Source organism: Xiphias gladius, chromosome 22 (genome assembly GCF_016859285.1).
Source record: "Xiphias gladius isolate SHS-SW01 ecotype Sanya breed wild chromosome 22, ASM1685928v1, whole genome shotgun sequence".
NCBI classification, from domain to species: domain Eukaryota; kingdom Metazoa; phylum Chordata; class Actinopteri; order Istiophoriformes; family Xiphiidae; genus Xiphias; species Xiphias gladius.
In genome coordinates, this window is record NC_053421.1 from 20,017,695 (window position 1) to 20,029,546 (window position 11,852).

Genomic DNA, 11,852 nt, shown 5'->3' on the forward strand with positions numbered 1-11,852 from the left:
GGTTGAGAGTGTATATATACTGTCTGTTTTGTGTGCGTGTGTGTGTTGGTCTGGCAGGGTGCTGTCGGAGGTCTATTTTGAGGAGCGCTTTGCCGAGCTGCCAGAGTTTCGGCCTGAGGAGGTTTTGCCTTCACCCACCCTGCAGAGCCTGGCCACTTCACCCCGCGCCATTCTGGGAAGCTATCGCCGCAAGAGGAAGAACTCTACAGGTCTCATTCACAGGAGCATTTTATGATTGTCTGACTAAATAGACCAAATGATCAATGATTCGATAAACCGAGACAATGATCAGCCAGTTGACTGTGAATGAAAATAATTGTTGCAGCCCTAATCTGTAGGGTAGTTGAAGTGACTTGTCTTGAGGGTGCAAGCATTTAGAGAAAAGCAGATATTCGCTGTATTTCTGAAAGCAGTGGCAGAACTATCAAAACAGTGTTTATTGATTTTAGATGTGTGATACTAGATAGATTTTTGTGATGGATCCTGATGAATAAGGAAATTTGAGTTCTGCTGATAATTACTGTTGTTTCATTGTTACCAGTGTATATGTGGGTTATTAGTGTAATTTAACAGTAAAACTATTTTATAATGTTTCATTTACATGTTGAATCTCACGTTTCCTCTTTGGTAAAGGCTGAATATTATGTTGGTGGTTTTAAAATGACTGCGATTTTGTGCAAGTCTCAATTGTGTGCTGGGTTTTAAGTTTATTTCCTCTGTGTGCTTCTAGATTTGGACTCAGCCACTGACGATCAAGTCTCTCCTAAAAGAAAGAGCCGGCGGCGCTCAAGTTGCAGCTCAGAGCCCAACACGCCTAAAAGTGCAGCCAAGTGTGAGGGAGACATCTTCACCTTTGACAGAGCAGGTAACGCACAGAGAAAAGGAGGAGAATACTGCTCACACAGACAATTAAAACTTCTAGATTTCCCTAAAATGATTTTTTCTTTTGTCTGTTTATTTTTTTTTCTGGGCAGGATGTGTGTATGGGATCGGGGGTCAGGGTTCAGGGAGAGCTCATGTATTTTTTTATTTTTTTTGTGTGTGTGTGTGTGTCTGTTGGCACTTTGCTTTCATTGTAATGTTTTTATCTTTTGTGTCTTAATGCCCCCCTCAAAAATAAGATTGTTCATGTCAAGGGTTTTATCCTTGGATTTTGAAGTGGAGTCCTTCTTCATAGTTGACTTTATTTTAGTGAGTAAAAAGAATAGGAATCAAGGTAAGGATACGATAGTTTTCTTGTTTTGGAAATACAGACTGATGTAAGGACTAGTTTGGAACTCTTGAAAAAATATGTGGGTCAAATAGGAATCACTGGCTTCGAGAGATGTTTTGCCCACTGCTGTATGTCTTTTGAATGGATCCCACCATTTGAAGTGTATCAGATATGGGGCCTGAAGGGACATAGACAAAGATGCTCATTATTGTAACCAGTTTCCAGAAGTCTCAACCACCCCGACTATTCTTCCCCCTCCCAGCCACAGATGGAGAAGACATCCTGGCAGAACTGGAGTTTGATAAGGTGCCATACTCCTCCCTGCGACGAACACTGGACCAAAGGAGAGCACTGGTCATGCAGCTGTTCCAGGAGCAGGGCTTCTTTCCATCAGGTAAAACAGAAACACACACTCTATATTGTACATACAAGCATTTTCAGAATGATTTTCCACTTGCAGACGTTTATTTATTCATTCATTCATTCATTCATTAATTCATTAATTTATTTATTTAAATGCTTCCAGCTCAGGCCACTGCAGCCTTCCAGACGAGATACTCCGACATATTTCCCACTAAAGTATGTCTGCAGCTGAAGATCAGGGAGGTCCGACAGAAGATCATGCAGACGGCGGCGCCCTCCGATGCCTCTGTTTTAGGCATCTCTGACTCAGCCGGCTCCATCCCCGGACCTTCTGGCTCCCAGTCAGGAGAAGGATCTGGGAGAGGAGGTGGGGACCTGCAGGATGAAGAAGTGGAGCAAGGGACAGAAGCGAGCTCAGAGGATCCTCGTGACTCACAGGACTCTTGTAGATGAGGGATGCTGACTAATTAGATTGACCAATCAGCGACTGTTGCCGTCACACCTGCCCACCCCCCTATGCGCTTTCACACATTTTTTTTTTTTTTAATCCACTCTCTTTGCTTTTCTCTGGACAGATCCTGATTTCTTTCTCTCCTCAACAGCCGAGCTTTGAGAGTGACAGATGTTTGTATGCAATGTTGAGACTTTTTCTTTTAATGTGTCACCCTTGTACCAAAAAAAAAGGGACACGGGAAAAACCAGTGGCACAAAAACTACCACATACCACAACCCATACACGCACCCTGTAAACTCTTAAATCCCACACTTGAATTAGCACTCTGTATTAACCACCTTGGAGGAAGCTCCCATTGATGCCAGTGAACGAAGGACCATTGTGTACAGCTGCACTCATTTGCCTCGAAGAAGAACGGGTTCTTGTTTTGGACGGAAAGACCTGCTTAACCCATTCTGAGACGGTGAAAAGTCAGCAGTTTTAAGAAGAGGATGTTATATGTTTTGATATTTGTTTTTATTAGGGTTAGGAGTAAAAGCAGTGAGTATCTGCTCGAGGAACAACCTGTATGTAGACTTAACTGTTGTAAGCTTGTGTCTTGTTTCTGCTGAAGTTCGGGGGCTGGGCCCTCAACAGCTGGAAACTATTTGATTTGACAAAAGCACTCATTGCTATGGACCTGGAAAGATCTCTTTCTCCATTTTACTGCTCACATGTAGACCTTCAGGGGAGGTCTACCAGGAGTGACTGAAAAATTGACTGAAACGTTAATGGACTTCTGGCAGTGCCATCATTCCTGCAATTACCTGTCTGGCTAAGTCCTCCCTTCTCACGACTGACCCTAGCACATGCCAGTAGGTAGGAACCAAGCATTCCTGTGCCTCTCATTCGCTAGCCATGAAGGAAGGAGGTGGGTCGGAGTCAACGGGCACATCCTGGCTCGTAGTTGTAGAGGTCAGGCTGTTACAGCCTTAATCCTCTATTGCCAAGCAGTTTTATTAACTTTTTTAAAATAATTTGATTTATATTTAACATTGTCATATTCAGTTTCTTGTTGTACTCTTCCTACGGTTATTGTTATTACTCCTCCTATCATTGCAGTGAATTCCGGTCCTCAGTTCTCTTTGCTGGCAGATGTTTCCTTCATTTCTGCCAGCTGTTGATTTCTTGTACTATGTTTTTTATTATTATAATTATTATTATTATTATTTTTTTTTTTTTTACAATTTTGAAGGCAGGTGAGAGATGCTGCTCCACACCTGCAGTTCCTCCATTGTAGTCTTCCCTTGACTGGCCTCTCACCTCAGCAAAGGACCTGTGGTGCAGTTATTTTTATGGTTAATTTCAAAAAGGTAGACAAAGTCAAAGTGGACCTTTTTTATATTCTTTCAACAGTAATAAGCCGTATGTTTTTAGACAACCTTGTATGCCTCTCTGTCCCTCGCTAAATTTGACTCTATAGCCTCAAAACTTGTACATCTCCTTCCTCCACCTCTTTCCTTCCCTCCTTCCTCCCTTTGTCACTTTATTGCTCTCTCCAGACCTCCTTTTTTAGACAGGCAGAGAGAAAACTGGGTTAAGTGAGAGGAGGATAATGAATCAAAGAGAGCTGGTAGGATATAATACTGGTTGTGTCTTTGTGCAAGACTTGGTTGTGTTGTAAATAATTACTGTAGAGTCAGTAGACTCATTATATTATTGATAAGGAAAAAGTTGTCATTGAACATAAGTTGACTTTTAAGGCACCCATTACCGAAGGTAAAAACACAAGAAATGGAAAAACAATAATAAATATGGCTATTAATGTTTTTGTGTTATACTCCTTGTTCCAGTATGCAAGAGAGGAATTTATATGAATAATTTAAGTTTGTATCTGTATCTTTCAGTATGCAAATAAAAAAATAGGTGTTCAATTAAAGTGATTTTATTGCTGAAATGTGAAAAATGGGTTTTCCTTAATCAGAGATACAAAAGACTGAGTGGTTCAAGAATGTTATCTAAAATTAAATATAATTTTTGTCCAGCCCCTTTAAACATAACGGTAGCTCATGAAAACGAGGGTCACATTATCTTCTACAGTGTAGAGCACTGACTCTGGGTATGTGAAGTGTAATTTAATGAGACTGTGGGTTACAAATGATCATCTTGAAAAAAAACATTTATTGATTTCACCTATTTACAACAGAATACTTTGTTTCAAAATTAGGACCAAACCTTTAAACAAAAGAAAAATCACATCCATCTCAAATGATAAAATTAATCATACAAATGTCATGAGGCACAACCAATGGTCCTTAATTATAACAAATGCCATATTCTTAATTTTAGTATGCATCATTTCAATACATTTTAAGACTGATCCCTCTCACAGCTTTGTAAAAAAGTGAAGCTGACAATCTTTGGCGTTTTTGCTGAACATAATATGCATTTTGTCATTTCAGCATTATGGTTCCAGTAAATTACTACTCAACTGAATTCTCAACTTCACAGTAGTCAATTAGTCTTTGTTTCAGTCGGTATTAAGACTAGTATTGGACTCATCAGTTCAGCAATAGCTCCAAAGAATTAACTCTAGTTTTTCCTGTCTTGTACTAGTCCTCAGAGGAGCTGCAGTCCATCCACAGCGACTGCGTCCATGGCAAGGCCGTTCTCTAAAGCTGTGTGGTAGATTTCCAAGGCCTGCTCCAGAGGCAGCGCTCCTCCCTCGCTCGTCTCAATGATGGCGATGGTCTCCCCAAACTCATTACACATGATAGTAGGAGTGCCCTGTGCCTAAGAGGAGGAAACAGAACTCAGAATAAGTTCAACTAACAGTAGAGGATGGGTACACAAACAAATTTACAGGTGCTGATTAAGTGTCATCCTTTCACTCGTATCGACTGCTTAAACTTGAATTGTTGATCTAAAATAGTTTATTAATGGTTCACTAGATACGACTAAACTTAGTCTGTATGCCAGTCGGCTCAGGCTAGCTTAATGCAATGCTTTCAAAGGGCGATTTCATGTTTTTGGTAGTGATGAGGTGACATAAATCCCCTCTGACCTGCTGAAGATCTGAGGCTTGGATCTGGATGAGCTGAGGCTGCCCGTTAGCTAGTTCCACTGCCGAAGCGTCCACCACTGCCACAGCAGAGCTGGTCTCCATGGCCGCTCGAGCAGCAGCTTCCTCATCCAGCCTCTGCTGCCTGGCATGGGTCTTTTTGTGGTTCCTCAGGTTGGAGAAGGTCTTGAAGGCTTTGCCACACAGAGGACAAACGTGCGGCCGTTCGCCCGTGTGTGTGCGACGGTGTTCAGCCAGGTGCATACTCTGAATGAAACCCTTTCCGCACACTTCACAGCGAAATGGACGTTCACCCGAGTGTGTGCGCAGGTGCTCTCGCAGGTGTGTGTTTTGACGGAAGCGCTTGCCGCACACTTGGCAGGGAAACGGACGCTCACCAGTGTGGACTCGCTGGTGAAGTGCAACTCCGGAGGAGGACACAAACAGTTTTCCACAGACGGGACACTGGTGCGCTTTAGGCCGCTTCCCCGAGGCGCACCGTGGCCGCCCTGGGCCTAAGGCGAAATGGCTCAGTCTGTGAAGACGCAGATTGGCAGGAGAATTCAGCTTCTTCCCACAGATGTTGCAATCTAGACCCCCCCGCACGAGACTGGTTGAATCCCCTGATTCAGTCTCTACTGCGGTCGAGGTGGAGGGCTCTGAGGTCGGGTCTTTGCCCAGCTCGGCTGGGTTGTGGGTCTCTTTGGCCACTTCTATCCCTGTACCAGCCTGCACCAGAGTGGGGTGCTGCTCCAGGCAGTGGCTGTCTCGTTGCCTCCTGCTCAGGAAGCCAGCCTCACAGTGAGGACAGGGGAAAGGGGCCGGAGCCCCTGGGTGCTGGGTGTAGCGATGTGCTGCTAACTTGGTGGGCCAGCGAAAGGTGGCGGGACAGTCAGGGCAGCACAGAGTTGCAGCGTTGGAGTGCAGCAGGCTGTGCTGACGGAGGTTGGAGGACTGTGAGAAGGAGCGGTGGCAGACATCACAGCGGTATGGGCGCACACCAGAGTGGATGAGGCTGTGCCTCATTAGATTGGCTAGAGATGAGAAGGTTTTTCCGCAGTCAGAACACTGAAAGGGCCTCTCGCCAGTATGTGTTCGTATGTGGTTGCGCACGTGGATCTGCTTCTTAAAGGACTTGCCACAGATTCCACAGACAAAGCTGCGCTCAGTGACGTGGGACTTGCGTCGATGTTGAACTAGCTGCAGCTGGGAGGGAAAGGTCTTCCAGCATGAACGACAGGAAAAAGGCCCTTTGTCTGATGACGCAGCTGAAGCAGCTTCTGTTGAGCCAGTGGAGCCAGACATGACGCCTGCATCAGTGTCATCCAGGGGAGCAGGGTCTCCAGCTAAGCCAGACTTGGTGGCATCCTCCACCTGCTGGGGGTCATCAGTGTTACCTTCAAGTGGGGCCAACACCTCCATGTTGCTGTCCTCCCCCTGCCTCTCCACTTCACCTCCTTCCACTTTAATCTGAGAACTTTGTATTGGATCTTCTCCCAGGTTTTCCATCTCTTCCTCTGTGAGAGGGGCCAACAGGTTGGTTTTTTCCTCAGTGTGGGAATTCCTCTTTTCTTTTGCTCTCTGTAGGATGGCAAGGGCAGAGGGAGATGCTCTTCTTGGAGCTGAGACCTAGAGAAGACAATAGGCGTATGTTACGTTAAAATCTCATACTAACGTGAGGTTGTGGACACAACTGGGGGATGGATATTCTTATTGTACTACCATAGAGGCAGCGGCGGGTGTGCCAGATGTTTCACGGTTCAGGTGGGTTCGACGGTGGTACAGGTACTTGGTCATGTTGGTGAAGGTTTTGTTGCAGAACTGACACTTGTGAAGGGGGTCTGCAGTGTGAGACTTCCTGCAGGAAACCAGTAGGAAACGATAAAACAGACAGAAAAAGAGTGAATAGGTCATGTCAGAGTCAGTTTCTCATTGTTATGTGGGATGCGGTGCTGTCTCCTAGCCTCTTACCTGTGCATGATGAGCGTCATCTCAGTGGTGAAGCCATTGCCACAGTCCACACACAGGTACCTGGCCACACCGGAGTGTGTGCGCATGTGCGTCTGCAGCGATGTTGCCTTCTTGAACACCTTGCCACACTCTGGGCATTCATGCGTGCCCTGCTCGTGAACACGTTTGTGAGCAGCCAGCCGGTTGACAGAGGTGAAGGTGCGGTTGCAGAGCTCACACTGTTGTGGCTTGGCCCAGACTGTTTCTTTCTTCTCTGCCACTCTAAACTTAATTTCCTCCACCTTCTCAGTAGTCTCTTCCCTCCCTCGCACCTCCTCAAAGCCACTCATGACCCCTGACTCTCCACTTTCTTTATCCTGGCCCAGGAAGTGCTCCCCCTGGTGCTGGAGGAAGTCCTCTGGGGTTTGGAAGAGAAGGGAGCACTCTGAGCACTCGTAAGGGTGGATGACCACCACCTCTGTTGGCTGCTGCTGCTGCTGCTCCTCCTGGACAGTGGGGGCCAACTTTAACTCCAGTCTTTGGACACCGTTCTCCAGAACTCCCAGCTTTGCTGAGGAGCCTCGGCCGACAGCAGGCAAAAGAGGGGGCAGCTTGGAGCGGCGCTGACTCGGAGCGATGGAGTTGTCTGCCAGGGCCTGAGCCGTGAGAATCTGCAGGTGCATGGTGGCGGAGCCGGGGGTCGGTGTCACAGGGGGCAGCAGGAAGGAGCGGGAGGGTGCAGCAGCCTTAGAGACGGACTGACATTTCTTCTGTTGTTGTTGATGCTGCTGGGCAAGTACCTTGAAAATACACAGGGGCAATGTACAGAGAAGAACTTAAAGACAGTGAAACCCCCAAACCATTAATCTATTCCTCAAATCTATGCCTATGTTGTGAGATGTTTACAATCCCAAGTACCTGTGCCAAGATCTCCCCAGCCTGCTGCTCACTCAGCACGTAGTTCTGCATACTGTTGAGTGGAGTGACGGTGCCATCGGGCTGTAGCACGTACTCCTGTTTCAAGGGCAAAAAAAAAACCAAAACAAAACATAGGTTAAAAGATTTCTACTCTTAATTAACGCAATGCTGCAAAATAAATAAGTGACCTCTGATAATTGCAGTTTTAGAATAGCAAAGATGCTTTAACATTTTAGAACCGCTGTCAACCATTCATTTATCTTAGCAGTTTTTTAGATGCTTTGGAGACTGGATGTCTGTGCTGACCTACACAACCCAAATCAGAAAGTCACTGGAATAAAATTTGACTGTGCCGCAAATTGAGTACAGTCTACAATATATGGGCACGACCCAAGAGTAATGACTGCAAAGTCGTGCATCATTTCCATTCTGAGGAAAACATTTTAACAGTGTCACCATCGGCCAGACACTTCCCAAAGAGCTTGCTTTTGGATTCATAGAAAAATATTACCAAAAACTAATACTGCTTTTGACGGCTTTCACAAAAATTTTCTCTGAGTTGAGCTGTGCCCACATGAATGACTCAGCACGGTGGAAAATATGTCTGATCAAATTACTGCTGCGACCAGAATATAGCTAGTCAAACAGCTATAATATAGGATGGCCCCACTGTCTAGATTGCTACTCTACAATGTTTAGAGATTTGACCAAGTGTTATATTAAAAATCAAATTGCAATTCAGCTGATGATTTACAGGAAGGGTTATAGCCAAACAAAATCTTGTATTAAGAGGATGTGAATGAGTGTGCATATCATGGCTCAACGTGCATCTATCTCACTGCATATTTACAAGGTGTATGTGCAACATCAATTTCAGGAGGCAAATTATTTTCACAGACAAAACAACTGTTACTGTGTTAAGAAAACTCTTTGCCGAAACATAATAATTAAAACAATTAAATACAGATTAGTCTTTCGGTAATGTGTCAGCGTATGTTTGATCCCTTACCGTGGTCTCTGTGTTACTGTGTGTGCTGCTCCTGCTGTGGGTCCGCCGGTGCTCCAGCCAGGTCTCGGGTGAGTCAAACAAGGCCAGACAATCAAGACACTGGTATTGGACCGGTCCCGACACATGAGCCTCGGACCCGGCGTCCTCTGTCTCCAGGACCTCGCACAGCTCTGGCGAACAGTCATACACATGCAGTTAGAGTTGTCTCTTAACCTTAAAATGACATCATTCTTAACCTTAAAGAGCCATGCAACTGGAGAAATTATTGAAAGCACACTTTAAATGGGAAAAGATTGTATTCTCTACCAACGACCTGACAACTGAGTAAGATACTATGAGGAGTCTGTAGTAAGCTATACTGAGAACTATTTGCTTCCTTGGATATGACTGCATTATTATATAGCACATATTAGACCACTTCCATATAATAACATCTTGTACAGCCCCTCTACAGTACATTATTAATATCCCAACAGTCCAATTTCTTATCCTTTTTCAAAACACACATAAACCAATGTCACCTTGTTGCTCCACCTCCATCCCAGCCTCCCTCATGTGCATCTCCTGGTGCTGCAGCAGCTCCTCCGGGTTCATGAGGAGGGTCCCACACTCCAGACACTGGTACTGCTGGGTTTGCCCCATCTCTGGGACACCCTGGATGGTCATGCCCTCGCCTACCTCCCCTTCTCCATCCCCCTCTCCCTCTTGGCCGGTGTGGATCTGCTGGTGGATCAACACTTCCTCAAGGGTGTTGAAGAGCTGGTGGCACTCACTGCACATATACTGGTGCTCCACATAAACCCCCTCTGCCTCCTCCTGCTGCTCCGCCATGCTGGCACTGTGTGTCTGGGTGAATGTATGTGCTGCCTTATGTAGATTGTAAGCGTATCATGAAAGGGGATATGTGACTTAGGTTGATGAGTGTTAAAGTGAAACTTCACTGCTGCGTCCAATAAATGGAGACTACTTTTTTTCATCCAGAAGGCCAGTATAAGAGCACACCTGTGGAAAACAAAACATTAAAATGACAACATTTAACACCGAGCAGTATCAGTACATTAATCAGCAGTTATTTAGTAGCCATGGAATGATTAAAATAAACGCACATTTGCCTTTTTTTTTTTTTTACAATGAGAAAACCCAGCAGTGCTCACACAGGTACATTATGGAACAACCCTGCGGACAAACATCGCAATTTCCAGCCGTCAGCCAAATGAAGGCCCTCTACTGCTAACGACAGGACCACTACTCAACAGAAACTAACTAATTAGTGTCTCATTTTCCTCAAAAATGTGATCCATATCTTTGTTTACAGTGTGATGGCATATGGAGAGCTGTTGGCGGCGCTCCCTCTGATATTGCAGACCTGTTTCTCGACACCGCGGTTTCCTGACAGCGGCTGCCCGGTTGGTCGGGCGGTCCGTCAGGCGGCGCTACCCACTTTTCCCCGAAGCTCTCCGGCTACGACGGTGGGCCCTTCTGTTCCCTTACCTCTCATTTACTCTCGTTGGACAATCCCTCGTGTAGTCATCGCTCTTCGTTCACACAGGCGTGTGCCGTTTTGTCAGTCCCTCGTCACCATCCGCGGCATGGAAATAAAAAAAAACTGAGAAATGTCCGTGAGAAATTACATTTCAATGCGTGTAATGAAACGTTTGCCCGCCGATCGCCTCCATTCTTGTGCTACGAAGCCCCGCCCAATGCGGTAGCTCATCATTTCAGATTCTGTGATTGGACAGGCTGACTGTCAATCATAAACTGTGTTTTACTGATGGGAATTGTATTTTTTTTTTGTCGGTTGTTAAAGCGCAGCTATTATTAGCATTATTAGCATTATTTTCCTTTGGTTTATTTATGAATGATGTTAAGTTAGCTTATTTCTGTGCTTTGGTATATGTCGGTCTTTTTCCGGAAAAAATATGGCTTACATTTTGTTACTTTGAAAAAAAAAAAAAAAAAAAGCAACGTTGACCCTGTTAATATTACGGTAACTATATGTCCATAACCCAATTTCAATAAATATACACATAGTACATGCTATACTATGTTTTGACATCTTTTCTATTCGTAATATACAGAATGATAGAAATGCAGTTTAAATTGCATTACCCTAAGCAGGAAAAGGGATTTGCTGTTACAGTATTTACACTCATGGATATAAAGTTGGCAAAGGTTTATCAGGTAGAATTTGTTACTATCTTTCTGACAGTGGTAAAGGAAACCAAACAACACGTTTTCCATTTCAGAGAGAAATCATGATAAATTCTGGAAATAACAACGGAAGATAGATCCTTTCAAAAACTTATACAGTGTTGACTATTCCAAGATGAAAAAATGACAGTTTGAGTGACAGTTTAAGTGGAACACTTTCAAAAAACACAAACATTATCAATTGTTTTAACAAATCTTGTAAGATAATTACAACAAGTATAAAATCTGTGAATTAAAAGGATATTTCTTTTATTTGATTACGGACATTGAATTTGTGGGGTAACTTTTCCTAGCAAAATTTATTCCCTATGTGAAAAAGCATGAAATTCAGAAATGCACCCAGTTGGCAGTTTATTAGGTACACCTAGCTAAAACTAATGCGGTCTAATGTAACAGTCCTGCAATAAATCCTACCATGATGAAGGTTAAAATGTTTTTTCTTTTTTTAACTTTACAGACGTGTTGATTCAACTTTATGGTCATGTTGGAGGCTGCAGTTTGTGTTGAATTGTATTATGTTGAACTGACAGGTGTTTCTATTAGTTTGTCCACCCCATTTATATCATTGAGCATAGGCTAAATAACAGAAACACCTTTCTGTATAATGAAATACAGTTCAACAGCACCACAAATTAAAAAGAGGAAGGAGAGAGTTGTATTAGACTGCATTAGTTTTAGTTAGGTGTTCCTAATA

At 44.2% G+C, this 11,852-nt stretch overlaps 2 protein-coding genes across 5 annotated transcripts in view; one reads left to right on the forward strand and one right to left on the reverse strand.

The window, feature by feature from the left end:
- cicb (capicua transcriptional repressor b) overlaps nt 1-3,983 on the forward strand; it is a 37,972-nt gene extending 33,989 nt beyond the window's left edge. For 2 of the 3 annotated variants that reach the window (XM_040117463.1, XM_040117465.1), the window contains exons 18-21: nt 49-209; nt 731-865; nt 1,476-1,607; nt 1,740-3,983. In XM_040117463.1, coding sequence (XP_039973397.1) covers nt 49-209; nt 731-865; nt 1,476-1,607; nt 1,740-2,029 — 718 coding nt within the window. In that variant the 3' untranslated portion in view covers nt 2,030-3,983. The remainder of the gene's footprint in view (nt 1-48; nt 210-730; nt 866-1,475; nt 1,608-1,739) is intronic. The other variant, XM_040117464.1, reaches the window with a different exon arrangement.
- A 187-nt stretch (nt 3,984-4,170) lies between these two features.
- On the reverse strand, nt 4,171-10,677 carry znf526 (zinc finger protein 526). Of its 2 annotated transcripts, none has more exons than XM_040117482.1 (8): nt 10,439-10,677; nt 9,469-9,949; nt 8,948-9,117; nt 7,939-8,034; nt 7,042-7,820; nt 6,793-6,928; nt 5,074-6,699; nt 4,171-4,802 (listed from the first exon to the last, which is right to left on the reverse strand). In XM_040117482.1, exons 2-8 carry the CDS (start codon nt 9,776-9,778, stop codon nt 4,629-4,631), a joined length of 3,291 nt encoding a protein of 1,096 aa, XP_039973416.1. In that variant the 5' UTR covers nt 9,779-9,949; nt 10,439-10,677; the 3' UTR covers nt 4,171-4,628. The 2 variants fall into 2 exon arrangements, with proteins under 2 accessions (XP_039973416.1, XP_039973417.1); XM_040117483.1 differs by lacking the exon at nt 10,439-10,677 and adding an exon at nt 10,054-10,415.
- Between the last annotated feature and the right edge of the window lie 1,175 nt (nt 10,678-11,852).

Excerpts from the sequence above, each read along its gene's own strand:
- znf526 (XM_040117482.1), bottom strand. The coding sequence starts at position 9,778 with ATGGCGGAGCAGCAGGAGGAGGCAGAGGGGGTTTATGTGGAGCACCAG. Across the intron at positions 7,821-7,938 it reads CTGGGGAGATCTTGGCACAG|GTACTTGCCCAGCAGCATCA; the intron begins GTACTTGGGATT and ends TGTATTTTCAAG. Across the intron at positions 6,929-7,041 it reads ATGACGCTCATCATGCACAG|GAAGTCTCACACTGCAGACC; the intron begins GTAAGAGGCTAG and ends GGTTTCCTGCAG.